The 13,387-nt window shown below is 38.4% G+C and overlaps 1 protein-coding gene across 1 annotated transcript in view; it reads right to left on the minus strand.

Annotated features, from left to right (window-relative positions):
- The window catches only part of LOC149083293 (DNA excision repair protein ERCC-6-like), a 435,993-nt gene that overhangs the window by 322,169 nt on the left and 100,437 nt on the right, over positions 1-13,387 (minus strand). Inside the window, exons 9-10 of the mRNA XM_089236536.1 lie at positions 7,220-7,372; positions 6,982-7,117 (exon numbers count right to left, since the gene is read on the minus strand). Of these exons, the coding sequence (XP_089092662.1) occupies positions 6,982-7,117; positions 7,220-7,372 (289 nt within the window). The remainder of the gene's footprint in view (positions 1-6,981; positions 7,118-7,219; positions 7,373-13,387) is intronic.

The following is a 13,387-nucleotide window of genomic DNA, read 5'->3' on the forward strand; positions in this document are numbered from 1 at the left end:
AGCAGCGATGACTGATGTTTGATACAGATGGAGAGAGGTGGCCACGGGAGAGTCACCGTGACAGGTGGTAAGGTGGTGGTCAAGGAGTGTCGTTTTTAGATGTGTGGCCCCTGGTGGATCGCTTCTAGCAGTGTTGATCGACGTTGGTTGGACAGAGGAGACATCGGGAGGCTGTTACGAGAGGTTGTGGCCCAGGGGCATCGTCTTTTATGATCTGCAGGGTAGAGGTTGATGTTCCTTACTTTGGAAAACATGTCTCCACATGTTCTGAGAGGAGACTCGTCTTTTGAGTCTATCTACCCCGAGTACCTTAGGAAAAAAGCCTCGTTTTCGACAACTTTTTCCCGAGCTTCCCAGTTTCGGCCCAAAATCCAGTTTTGATTGGTCGCAGAAGTGTAACATGACATCAGCGTCAGGCTTTCACTGTTTTTTCGGCAAAAAACCGTGAAAAAGATGATTCACTTGAAAGGGGAGGGAGCGAGAACAAAATGGCCAAAATGCGTGTCTGAACAGGATTTTGCAAAAAATCTGGAACTTTTGTACGCCCGCACGTGCTATTTTGGGGAAGAACCACACTCAAGGGGCCAAAGAGCCGCGGTTTGCTGACCTTTGGACTGGGGCATCAAGCCAAATGGAGCTTCATGAAAAATATTTATACTTATTTTCCAACCTGTTAATGGGGGCCCCAAGAAGGCATGCTACGACCTTGCCCATGATAATTTAGTTTATAATATGACTAATATTATGGCTATAATTTGGCTACTAAAAATTTAAATATTTTTTCACCATCACCAAGTAGGCATGCCCCCCCCCCCCCACATCTTGAAGCTGAGTCCCTCAGCTGGAATTTGCTAGGGACCCAGCAGAGGTGCAGACATGACAAGAAAAAAATATTGAGGGGGCTGAAAATCCCTAGTCGTCCTGCACGCAGGAGGAATGGTGTGTGCGTGGTATTGTGTATATTTGTGAATAATATGGGTTGGGGGGCTCAGCACAAAATTTATAGGGAAAGCTCAACATGGCTCATCACAAGGGTGGGGGCTGATAGGGCCCGGGGCAAATACTATCATTTTTGATTTTCCCATGCTATGAATTCGCTACAGAAGGGCCCGAGAAGATCTTAGTCTAAGGGCCCTACCCCAGGATGTGGGCCATAGGAGCTCCAAGGTTCTGGCACGTATGGCTCAAGCACCCTGACAACCTAATTAAATTTTTTCTCACACTTTAAATTCACTACAGAGGGGCCCATTTTAACCTGACTTAAGGGCCGGTCAAAGATCACAGCCCAGCAGTATGAATTTAAATAACAAAAAAAAAAAAAAAAAAAAAAAAAAAAAATGGTTAAAAAAACAACAACAAACATTAACAATATCTTGGAAAATTGAACCTCTAGTTCGATAACAATAGTAAAATAATGCTCACCTTTTCTCTAAATGCTGTCTTCGGCGTCAACGGTTTCGTTAATAAACAATAAAATCGCTGGCCTTTGCAGCTTGCAAGTAACGCAGTGCCTTTGAAAATGCCCGTCTTTATTGCCACTCACTGACAGGGAAGACGGGAGAGAGGAGGGGAGAACGCCTTGTAAGAGCCTGTACCGTTCTTGGTTCTGTCATTATAAAGGGCAAGTGCGATGTTATGATGGGCAAAAAATTTGGATTATTTCAAAAGAAACTAATTATTGTATAAGATATTCTCCTTCGAAACGAAATGCTGTAAAAATTAGAGTAAAACTATTTTAGAGAAAAAATGAAGATATTTTGGCGTTTACTGAGTGAATACATTTTTACTATACCGTTAGGTATCGGGCACGTAAAAATTCCCGACTTCTTTCCGACGCTCTGTATTCATTCTACAAACTAGCGTTACATCGCTGTCGATCCGACGCATGACGATACCTTTGTGCTACTGAGGATATCATTAATATTTGTTCCTCTCTTTGTTGACAACTTAGCGGCGAGTTGCAATTATTTTTTCATAACTAGAGCTAGATTATATGTAAATGCGTACACATTTGCAAAATTTGACCTCACAGTGAAGTTTCAGTGGAACTGAAAAAGTGACCACCTTCAATTTCTTTTTTAACTGAAAAAAGGATTTGGCAATTCCCTATGCACTTCTGTGATAATTTGAATTTTTCATTGTTATTTTCATGATTAATAATATCTACATCTACTTAATTCAAGATTGATTAGATTGAAAAGTTGAAAGTTAGTTAATGATTGAAGCACAACCTAGCGATAAATATGCCATTAATGCAATAAGGATGTGGTAGGTCAGGTAGTTGTAGGCAATTCTCTATATGTTACAGAAAATGTGATAAATCAGTTATTATGCATATTAACCAGTGATTATGCATAACCACCAATAGTTTCAGTAAGTTTGATCAATTTTCTACATTTGTCACATTTACTGGTAATTATGAATAATTCCTGATTGAAGTTGGTAAGTATGAAGTATGATAAATATAGAGGAAATCATGTAGAAATATCACTTAAATTCGACCACTTATCGGTTTATCCCGTAAGTGATAGGTGCACTACACATATTTTGCCATAATCAGGGCTCTCACTCAAAAAAATTAGGAAAAAAAAAAAAGCAGGAATAGAAAGTAGGATGGGGGAGGGTAACATCCCCTTAGACAACATAATCATAGTATAATAAAAAATATTTAGGAATTTTTTTTTTGATAGCACTATTTTGAGTATCCTGTAAGATTGACTCGAGCCAAAGTAAAATGGCAGAAATGACTTGGTTACAAAAAATTTTTTTGGCCAAAACAGTGTACAAGGAACCACACACAGATAATTCTTTTCTATCTGTCTTCAAAATATAAATTACATTCTTCTTTGGAGTTTTCCACAGTCCAGTCTGCCAACTCTCTCCAACAAAGCAAAGCAAATTATGAAGACATACATTTTTTAACAATGATGCTCCTTCTAGGCCACTTTGAAAAGCACAGGGCAAAATGTGTAAATTACAAGATCTGATGTAAATAATCCAAGGTGAACCGTATGGTTTTACTGTGCTATTCATCCTTTAAAGCAAAAACAATATTTACAATGCTCAACAAAGAGCTAGAAATGAAAGTGCTTAACTTATACAAATACAACGCCACAACAGGCAAATTGACCAACGAGGTGGCTGACTTAAGAACATCATGGATCCCCGAGCCCCTACCTACTACTGCTACACCACACATGCACCCCCCCCCCCCCCGCGGAACCCCCCAACGAATCGGTACATGCGGGAATGTGCGTGTACGTGTAGTGCAACCTGACGAAAAGTTTGTTTCTATGTAATGCTTGTTATGTGTAGTGCTGTCATCTGCCCCCAGTTTTACAAACTATGAGTGAAGTGTTATGGTTGAATGATTTACCGTTGTAGGACTGTTGCTCTCTGTGGCGAGACTTTTTAACGGGGAGATCGGCTCGCATTTGCGCCTTGAAGTTGGGAACCACAGAAAACCAACTTCAGCCGACCACCACTGTGGGGTTCGAACCCGGACCCTCGCCTCACGAGTCCGGCACTATAACCACTCGACCACCACAGCGGCATTGTGATGGCATTGAACAGTGTAATGTAAACAAATCCCTTTAAATAAAAATTCAAAAAACAATTGAATGCTATTGGATAGCATCAGAATCACCAATCCTAGTATAAGCCTATGTATCCAACTGCTTTGTAATGCACTGTTGTTTCACCTATACACCAAATGTGGACTGTAATTTTGAATGATGATTGTTCGTTACGGTTCAAAACCATGAAGTAGCAAATACAAAATTATTTTTTCCAACCAGACAGAAGTTTTTAATGACTACTCTACTTGTTGAAATCTCAAAATAAGCAAATAAAAATGTAATAAACCAAATATAGACCACACATACTCCCCCTCTCCAAATAACCTTAAAAACAATATAATTTCTGCTTTGACAAAATCCTTAATTACCGTCTACAACATTTGAAATATATCGATGATTTCCACCTCATTAAAATCAAATTTATTCATTTACTTATTTATTCATTTACTTATTTATTCATTTACTTATTTATTCATTTACTTATTTATTCATTCATTGAAATCAATTACACAAATTTTGTTGATAGCATTTAGTAAAAAGAAAGAAAAGTAGGACAAACTGAAAAAGCAAGACAAAAAGTAAAACATTTTAGGGGCCATTCAAGTATTACGTAAGCCGATTTTCAGCCATTTTTGACCCCCCCCCCGTCAGCCGCTTAGAATATTTCATATCTTCAAAAAGGGGTGGTTGATGACGTAAGCAACCTTCAAACCCCCCTCCCCCTCGATGCTGACGTAATACTTGAATGACCCCTTACCAAAAAGTGGGAAAAGTAGGCATTGGTGTACGCGGGGTGGGGTTCTAACCCCCCTCGAGTGTATATAAGTTTATAGTGTTGTTTTGCAGGGAAAAAGTATAAACCCCCCTCAGAAGGAAAAAAATTTAAAACCCTCCCCTCGAGAAAATTCTGTATACGCCTATGAAAGTAGGACAAATGAGAGCCCTGCAAGTACCTATATTCATGCCTGGAATTGCACTAGAGGTTGTCAAAATTTAAAATACATTTTCTACTTTTTTTCATTCTATTGTTAACGTGTGTGAAAGTTACTTCACACCAAAGATAAACATCACCAAAAAGCATTTTGTACTTAATCAAAAAATGCAAACTGCTGGTGAAAAAAGTTGAATGAGTTCTACACTAAATTTTCACGATGAGTATTGTGAGCTTGGTCAGAGATTGCATAGTCATCTTGTTCAAAAGGACTCTAATAAAAAAAAATTTCTGGAGGAAAAGGAATTACAATCCTGGATAAAGCTATTAAAATTTACAAAGCAGCCAAGCTCTTACACTATCAATTGCCCAAGCTAAAGGATGAACCAAAGATTGACATAAGAAATTTTTGCATTGTCCATCCCTTTTTTTAAAGAATTTATTTAAATTTTAGCGCTCAATGCCAGTGTAATCATTTTTGACAAATGAAGCACTAACATTTCTAACTTTTTGCTTAGCATTGTAAATATTATTTTAGCCTCTGCATGCCCTAAAAATACAGAAGACAATTGAATGCTACAAACCTAGAATAGGCCTATGTATTCAACTACTTTGCAACGTCAACTGTTGTTTCACCTATACACAAAATGTGCACCATAATTTTGAATGATGACTGCTAATTACTGTCCAAGACCATGAAAAGTAAATAAAAAATTATTTTTTCCATCCAGACAGAAGTTTTTAATGACTACTCTACTTATTAAACCCTCAAACTAAGCAAATGAAAAATTAATAAACGAAATGGTCCACATGTACCCTCTAAATAACCTTGAAAATTATACTCTTATTTGACAGAATCACTAATTGGAATCTACTACATTTGCAATATATGGCAGTGTATAGATGATTCTCTGCTCAATTAAAACCAATTACACAAATTTTGTTGATAGGATTTGGTAAAAAAGTGGGAAAAATAGGACAAAAACTAAAAAGTAGGACAAAAGTAGGACATTTTACCAAAAAGCAGGAAAAGTAGGATGAGTGGGAGCCCTGCATAATAACTAAATTAAATGAAAATAAGTGTTATGAGAATAAAAAATGTATAAATCATCATCAGCAATTGTAATATTAGCTTTCTTCACATTTATCATTTTTAAACATCGGGGGTCATTCAAGTATTACGTCAGCATCGTTGGGGGAAAGAGTTTCCGATTTGCTGACTTTATATGACGGGGGTGGGGGGGGGAGGGGGTTGGATGATGCTTATGTCATCAACCACCCTTTAATGGCATCTTATTTGGTGCGCCAAAAAATGAAAAAGACCTTTTGATAGTTATTGGGGACCTGAACTAACATTCTACCTATTGATAAGTCCCCTACAGAGCCACTGCAATGATATCTAAATGTTTCACAGTTCCTTCAAGTGCTCGAAAATGTTTCCGGGCCACTTAAGTGCTCTGGAACTATGCCACGGGTCATTTAAGTTAAATGTGCCAGTTAGTTCATTTTTACAAAATTAGGTTTGAGGTGGTGGGTCACATTTGGTCTGTGGTTCAAGGGTTTACCATACATGGCTTGAAGGATGGGTCGCAATGAATTCCTAAAGAGAAATTTTCAGTTCTTACCTTTTGAATACCATTGAAATTAACAGAAATTGATTATAACAACACATATAAAGATATTTTCTTTCGAAATTTTACTTTTTTTTAATTTTTGCATTAAAAAAATAATTTTTTTGTTTCATTGGGGGTGATTTTTATATATAAATTGACATCATCATGCCCCCCCCCCCAGACTGCCAAATCTATCTCCGCTTATTGGTGGGCGCACGAGGCCCCCTCCTGCATACGTTTTTGATCCCACCAACATGCGTTAGGAGGCAGGGGCAGTGTTGACAAAATTTTGCTGACAAGGGGGGAGGGAGTGAGAGAGTCCTGCTGACTTTTGCTGACGTGGGGAGGGGGGGGTCAAAAATGGCTAAAAATTTGCTGACGTAATACTTAAATGGGCCCTAAGCAACATCACTGATTGAATCCATCACCCATACACTGAAATTTGAGCAAAATTTCCGGTAAATTTAAATATTATTTATTGACCATTTATCATTTACCAATACGAGCTGGGGATTACACATAATCACAGGTAAATAAGAAAAACAAAATTTATTATATTTACAAAAATGGTTGGTAACTATGCATAATAGTCTGTGATAATGAGCATAACCATATTTATGAAATTTCCGCTACAATATGTAGTAGTTCCATTTTTGTTATGAGAAATTATTGTGGTGGTAGGTTTCTTTTTGGCAGAAAAGTGGTGCCATTTCAAGGGTGAGTGAGCGGGCATCTTATTTTTTCAGTTTTCGAATCTGGTAATCCTAATTACAATGGACAGTTCACATGCTGCCATCTATTAGGAATTATTTACACTAAAAAGTTGAATACCAAAAATAAGCCAAAAACATTCACTGACCTTTTTGCCAATGTAAGAGCCTGATTCATGTAAAACAGCAACACAAATTGGCGGCCACCACTTGTGAAACTCTCTCACCCACTGATGCATCACCGTGGTGGGAGATACCAAGATTACTGGTCCTAAACCTTTGAAACTGAAATATGAAAGAAATATATAATCTAAAATACTTTTTGTGTCCATCAAATAAGTTTTTCAATTTATTCAAAATCAAACTGAATGTCATGGATGTACTTACTGGTCACCAGTGGTTTGCAGATTGCTGACTTTCAAACCTACTAAGAATATGACCATTTGAATGGTTTTACCTAGACCCATTTCATCTCCCATAATACCACCACAATTCTGTTGGTGTAATTCCCATAACCACCTTACACCAGTTTGCTGATATCTAGATGTGAAAGGAAAAAGTATTATAACAATTTCATAGATGCATATGCACCACAGTGCATCTCAAAAAATTTACATACCCGGTTGGGCATGTGACTTAAAATGCCATAATCAGAATATTTACATGCCCGAAAAATATTACTGTATATTATTACTGGATTTACTTATTACATTGTAAAAAAAATTCTCATCGTTAAAAAAATGCCCAAAATATTTTTATGTAATTGTAACAAGACATGGAAATTTCTGGATAAAAGTCTCTAAAAAATGCTCATTATCTGTTGAATCAATTTTTCAATTCTATCATCAAAAAAACTTGGAAGAGCTGATCAACTTCACCCAAGAATATTAAGAAAACACCAACGAATAAGGCAAATACACGAAATTTCTAATGGTATCTTCCCAATCGGCCATAAACTTTCTCCAGAAGTCGATATGCATTTTCCACCCACATAAGGTTACATCAATGTTCCCTTCTTACGAAGCCTATGAAAAATTTTATCGCTGATCACAGAACATCAACTCCGGAGTCTACACATCCTTGAACTGTAATGTTTTAGATACAGAGAACTGGATATAAAAAAGCATAGAGAGATTTTAATGAGAGCTACGTGACCCTTTTGCATGCAACTCACTGTCCGTTTCCCGGGACTAGATCAGGACATTGATATCTTAAATGTCCCGGTTGGTTGCACTAATAACAAATTTAACATAGAGTTGACTGACAAACACCATCAGACCCTCATCCACAGGTAATAAAACTATGTCTTGAACCTCCACGACCCAGATTTTCAGATGGTTGGAACTGTTCAAGTGCGATGAACAACTGTAATGAAGTCGGTTTATGTCGCAAGATCAATTCGAATTGATCTGTCACTAAGACATGAAGTCAAACATGACATGAAGTCTAAGACATGAAGAGCAAAGTCTTGAAATGATTCACCCAAGTATTGTCTTGAGAACAAAGATTGCGCTATATCCAGTCTGTTTTCCGGAGAAGAAAAGGTCTGACACAATAAGTTATGAAAACTTAGCCAAGCGTCATTTCCCTTTGTTCTTTCCATTCTCTTTGTCCAATTGTATACCACCAAGCCTTCCCCCGTTTGTGATATACAGAAATAGGCTTCACTCACCTTAAAAAAAAAGGTCAGCCCGTAACGTGGAGGCAACCAGCAACTACACATGAACAGCAATAATCATTGACGTAATGGCACACCTTTCTTACATAGAGGGGAAAACCATGGCACAACTGGTCTGGCAGCCGAAAGAGCCAATGAATCCCAGGCTTTGATTTTAGGTGATGTCATAAGAAAATGGAGGGAACGACCTCTGGAATCATGGTCAAGGTCGTCAGGACCAACTCATGACATCACACAGGCGTGTCATTGTTTTCAGAAATAAACTGCAAACAGTTCTTGGTCATACCCAGACTATTTGTTCTGACTTTTGGACAACTTCATAGAGAAAAATGGGATAGGTTCCTATTTGTCGATTGACTGCATGCAAGCACAACCCACTGCAACATCTGAAGCATCTACCCAAACACTTAATTTAGCTCCGGGGAGTGTATGTCTCAGGAGTGTGGCATTTACCATGGCATCTTTGTTGCTTCATTGATCCATGCGAGTTGATCATTGGCATGAGCAGAGACATGACCTTATAAATTCCCACCACAGCCGCTGTGGTGGTCGAGTGGTTATAGTGACGGACTCGCGATGCGAGGATCCGGGTTCGAACCCCACAGTGGTGGTCGGCTGAAGTTGGTTTTCTGTGGTTCCCAACTTCAAGGCGCAAATGCGAGCCGATCTCCCCGTTAAAAAGTCTCGCCACAGAGAGCAACAGTCCTACAACGATAAATCATTCAATTATAACACTTCACTCATAGTTAGAAAAACTGGTGGCAGATGGCAGCACTACACATAACAAGCATTACAGAGAAACAAAAAACTTCACGTCAGGTTTCACTACACGTACACGCACATTCCCGCATGTACCGATTCGTTGGGGGTTCCGCGCGGGTGGGCGGGGTGCATGTGTGGTGTAGCAGTAGTAGGTAGGGCCTCCAAAAAATGGCTCGGGATCCATGATGTTCTTAAGTCAGCCACCTCGTCGGGCAATTTGCCTGTTGTGGCGTTGTATTTGTATAAATTTCATTAACGGATGTAATAAATCGGCCATGTCCGGAATGAAACATTGATAAAAATTGAACATACCGAGAAATCTTCCAAGTTGTGTCAAGGATAATCCTGGGTACACCAAACTCACTTTGATACAGGTTCGATGCCACTTGCAGATAGACTCAAGTCTAGGAAGTTGATGGTCTTTTTACCGAAGTTGCACTGGGAGACATTGACGCAGAGTCCATATTCTTGAAATCTGTTGAAGAGAGTCTTGAGATGATGGATGTGCTCATCAAGACCTTTTGATGTAATCAGGATGTTGTCTACGAATGCTGGTAACTTCGTCGATGAAAAGTTGCAGAAGCGTTGCGGAATCCGAATTGCATCCCAGAGCTTTCGAACAATCCAAACCGTGTGCATATAGCCATTTTATGGATATCATCAGAATTTATTGGGATCTGATGGTAGGTTTTCATGAGATCCACATGGCTGGAAATTTTTTAACCATGCAGTTCAGCAGTAAAATCGACTATACAAGGAATGGGATATTCATCTTTTGATGTTTGTGCATTTAAAGCATGATAATACCCAACAGGTCTCAATTCCAAGGTACCTTTTTTTTTGGAACCATATGAAATAGTGAGGCATAATTACTCCTCAAAGGTCTCAAATGCCCTAGTTGCATCATGTTATGGAATTCTGATTCTGTTATTTGTAATCTGTCTGGTGTTAACCTATGAGGTTTTGCCAAAACAGGTCCTTTTGGGGATATATGTTGGATAGTGTTATTGGTGCATTTGACCTCAGAAGTTTGGTGATCTCTGGGAATTCAGAAATAAGCTTGTGATACACAGAGTCACCGGTAATCGTTTTCACAGATTGAATGCATGTTGCATTTCAGACACATCTGTGTGGGACTTTTCAATTTCATTTTCAAGTCACGTAGGAACTTGTTACAAAGGTCTGGGACCAAGTGGAAATAATGCTTCTAATATATGCATTGACACATTCGCAAGTAAAATGGGCAAGAAAAATTTTGTCTCAAGCCGAAATCCATAAAAGAATATGTTGGCTGTACACCTCGATGAATGATGAATTCATGGCTGTGAACACTTGAACACGTCATTGCTTGAGCTGAGAAAGAACGCTTCGGCCAGATTGAAATATCACTGTCGTATCAACGAGGAAAGATATGTTAGTTTTAGTATCCTTTACAAACAGGCGATGTGATGTAGATGGAAAAGAGCAAGTCGCCTCTACTCTTTGCTGAGCTCTTTTCCCAAAAACTTGTGAGGAGACACACATTTCTTGCCGTTGATGGCGAATTGTCGATACCAATTACTACTAGTCTCAATTTTTTATCTGCTACACTGTCGCGGGTATTGCTTTTGGTACGGCTACAGCTTTGCCCAAGGGAAATTTCGACGATACTCAGATGCTGTTTTACGATTTCTGACAACAAACATTCCTTGGTAAAACTTGCGGAAGAGGTAGAACAAGCACTTATCACTTGTGGTGCTATGTCCATGACGTGGGCGGCAATGTCAGACACTTTGTCCAATGTAAGTGGTGTGACCGCAGCCAGGATGGATTGTACAGATGACGGTAAATGCTGAAGAGATAGTTCATACGGTATGCTGTGTGATTCTGCACGATGTAGTGTATTACAAGCTACTGTCCCATGATTCCAGGATCCAAGTTAATTCAATAGGCAATATTAAGAGAAAATCAGCAACTTCCAAGTCAAAACATTCATTGTTGCAACATATTTTTAACAAGTTACATTTTAGAGTTCATCAATTATTAAACATGTTAGTTCCGAATTTAGTATCGGTAACAATACTCCAATTCACAAAATAACTTGAAAGGTCAAGTTATTTTGTTAGTTCAAGTTTTGTTTGTTTATTCAAGTGATACAGGGAAATAAATTGTGATAATATCCCTGCTCAATTTAACCGTAACTGCAAGTTGTTATGTGGGAACGCTACGCTGTTTTGGCGCACAAGAGGGTGTCGGTTGGCGCACAATAAGGTGTTTGGCGAGATAGGATGAGACTTTCAGGAAGAAGCCGTAACAGAGTGACAAGAAACCTTGAAGCGCACGGACACCTCTGCCTGGCGGCGGTAAGTTAATTACTGACTCCTTCCTCCTCTTCGCTACTTGCCACCTCGCGTAATTAAATGAACATGTAATTTTTAATCTGTTGAACAGTGAGATGGATACGGAATAAATGTAAGGAAAATGAGTCTGGAGTTATATGTAATTATTTTATTCATGTCTAATTTTAATTGATACAACCGGCCTTCGTATCACAAGTTAGTCATCCAATACAGCAGAAGATCATACACGGAAAGAGCACAAACCATCCCAAGATGGTCTCTCTGGGCGGTCAGCGGTCATGTCTGTCTGGTGCTACTGAGAAGTGTAGTGTTCTAGAATTTAAAAGTGGAATCAACCAAAAGATGGAGACATTTAAGCCACCAGGAAAGTTAATATCCAGCTGCACAAACCTCTCTGATCAATGAGTGAAGTGGAAAGAAGTTCTCTGTGGAAACAGAGAGTTCTCTGTGAAAAGAAACAGTTCTTGGAAATTCTCTGTGGAAACAGAGAATTTCATGCTTGCTTCGGAGAAGGTTGAGAAGCCTGATGAGGTTAAAAATCATAATTTTGTTGATGAATTGAATGATGAATTCGTCATTGGTGATGAAGGTGTGAGTGTATTTAATACATTCCAGTATGCAGCTCCCTAAAGTGCTACAAAATACGATGTCTTAAAGTTTGGTAGATATTGTCTCCCTGGATGTAATGTTGTGTTCAAACGTTTCAAGTTCTTCTCATGTTCTCAGAAAGAGAACCAAGGTATAGATGTATACCTTACCAAACCGAAAAATTTGGCGGCCTCATGTGAGTTTAGAGAGCAAGAAAACAGCTTAATTTGGGATAGGATTGTCTTGAGCATCCGTGATTCTAATCTGCAAGAAAGACAGCTTTGAGAACCCAATCTTACAGTACGCAAAGAAGTTGATAGCATACGTGCTTGTGAGATTAGCCGACGACAGATGGAGAAAATCCATGAGCCTCACTTGGGTGCCAAAGTCGATGCTATAAAGTCCAGAGGTAAAAGTATATTCATGCTCAAAAAAGACTAATTCCTGTGGTCGAAAAAACGAGAGGACATTGTCCTGCATTCAATAAGTTGTGCAATCTGTGCAAAAAGAAAATCACTTTGCGGTAATGTGAAATGAAAATTGCTTTCTTAAGCCACAATCTGCTGGTAATTATAGATAGGTTGACGAGGTCCTCCAGAGACACCGTTCAACACAGCAACAACAACAGTTAAAGGAAAAGTAGTGAAATTCAAGCTCGATACTGGGGCACAAGCAGGGTTGGTAAAAAATCTGGGTTTTTTTTGGTTTAAACCAGGTTTTTTTTGTTTTAAATAGTATTAACATTAAAAACAATAAAATTTCTGAAAAATCATTCAAACTTCTAATAATTAATTAAAATAAAATGTTTATAAATATAATTAACACTATTCCCATATTTTAATTAATCAATAAATCAAATCAAATTTATTCATTTCCAACATACAGAGATTTAGATTAGTTTAGCAGCTGCTTTGCTGGTATTGCAATGTGCATCTTGAAAGAAATTGTTCTATCCACATACTGATGCTGTGGAAGTGCCGAAATGATGTGGCTGCACACAATAGATTATACTGCTGGCCAAGCACAGCATCATCTACTTAAACATTTTGCACTTTTTTCTTTTGCGAAGGAAACTTCCATTGCTTCAGGATTATCCATGCAAATTTCCAAGTCATTTTGACCAGTACTTATTGTATAGATTTTGAATCAAAACTTTAATTATAATCACCCTGCATATAGCTGATTATT

Source organism: Pholcus phalangioides, unplaced genomic scaffold (assembly GCF_987345545.1).
Source record: "Pholcus phalangioides strain wild (caught in Gottingen) unplaced genomic scaffold, Ppha-v1.0 ptg000009l_1, whole genome shotgun sequence".
Lineage (NCBI taxonomy): Eukaryota > Metazoa > Arthropoda > Arachnida > Araneae > Pholcidae > Pholcus > Pholcus phalangioides.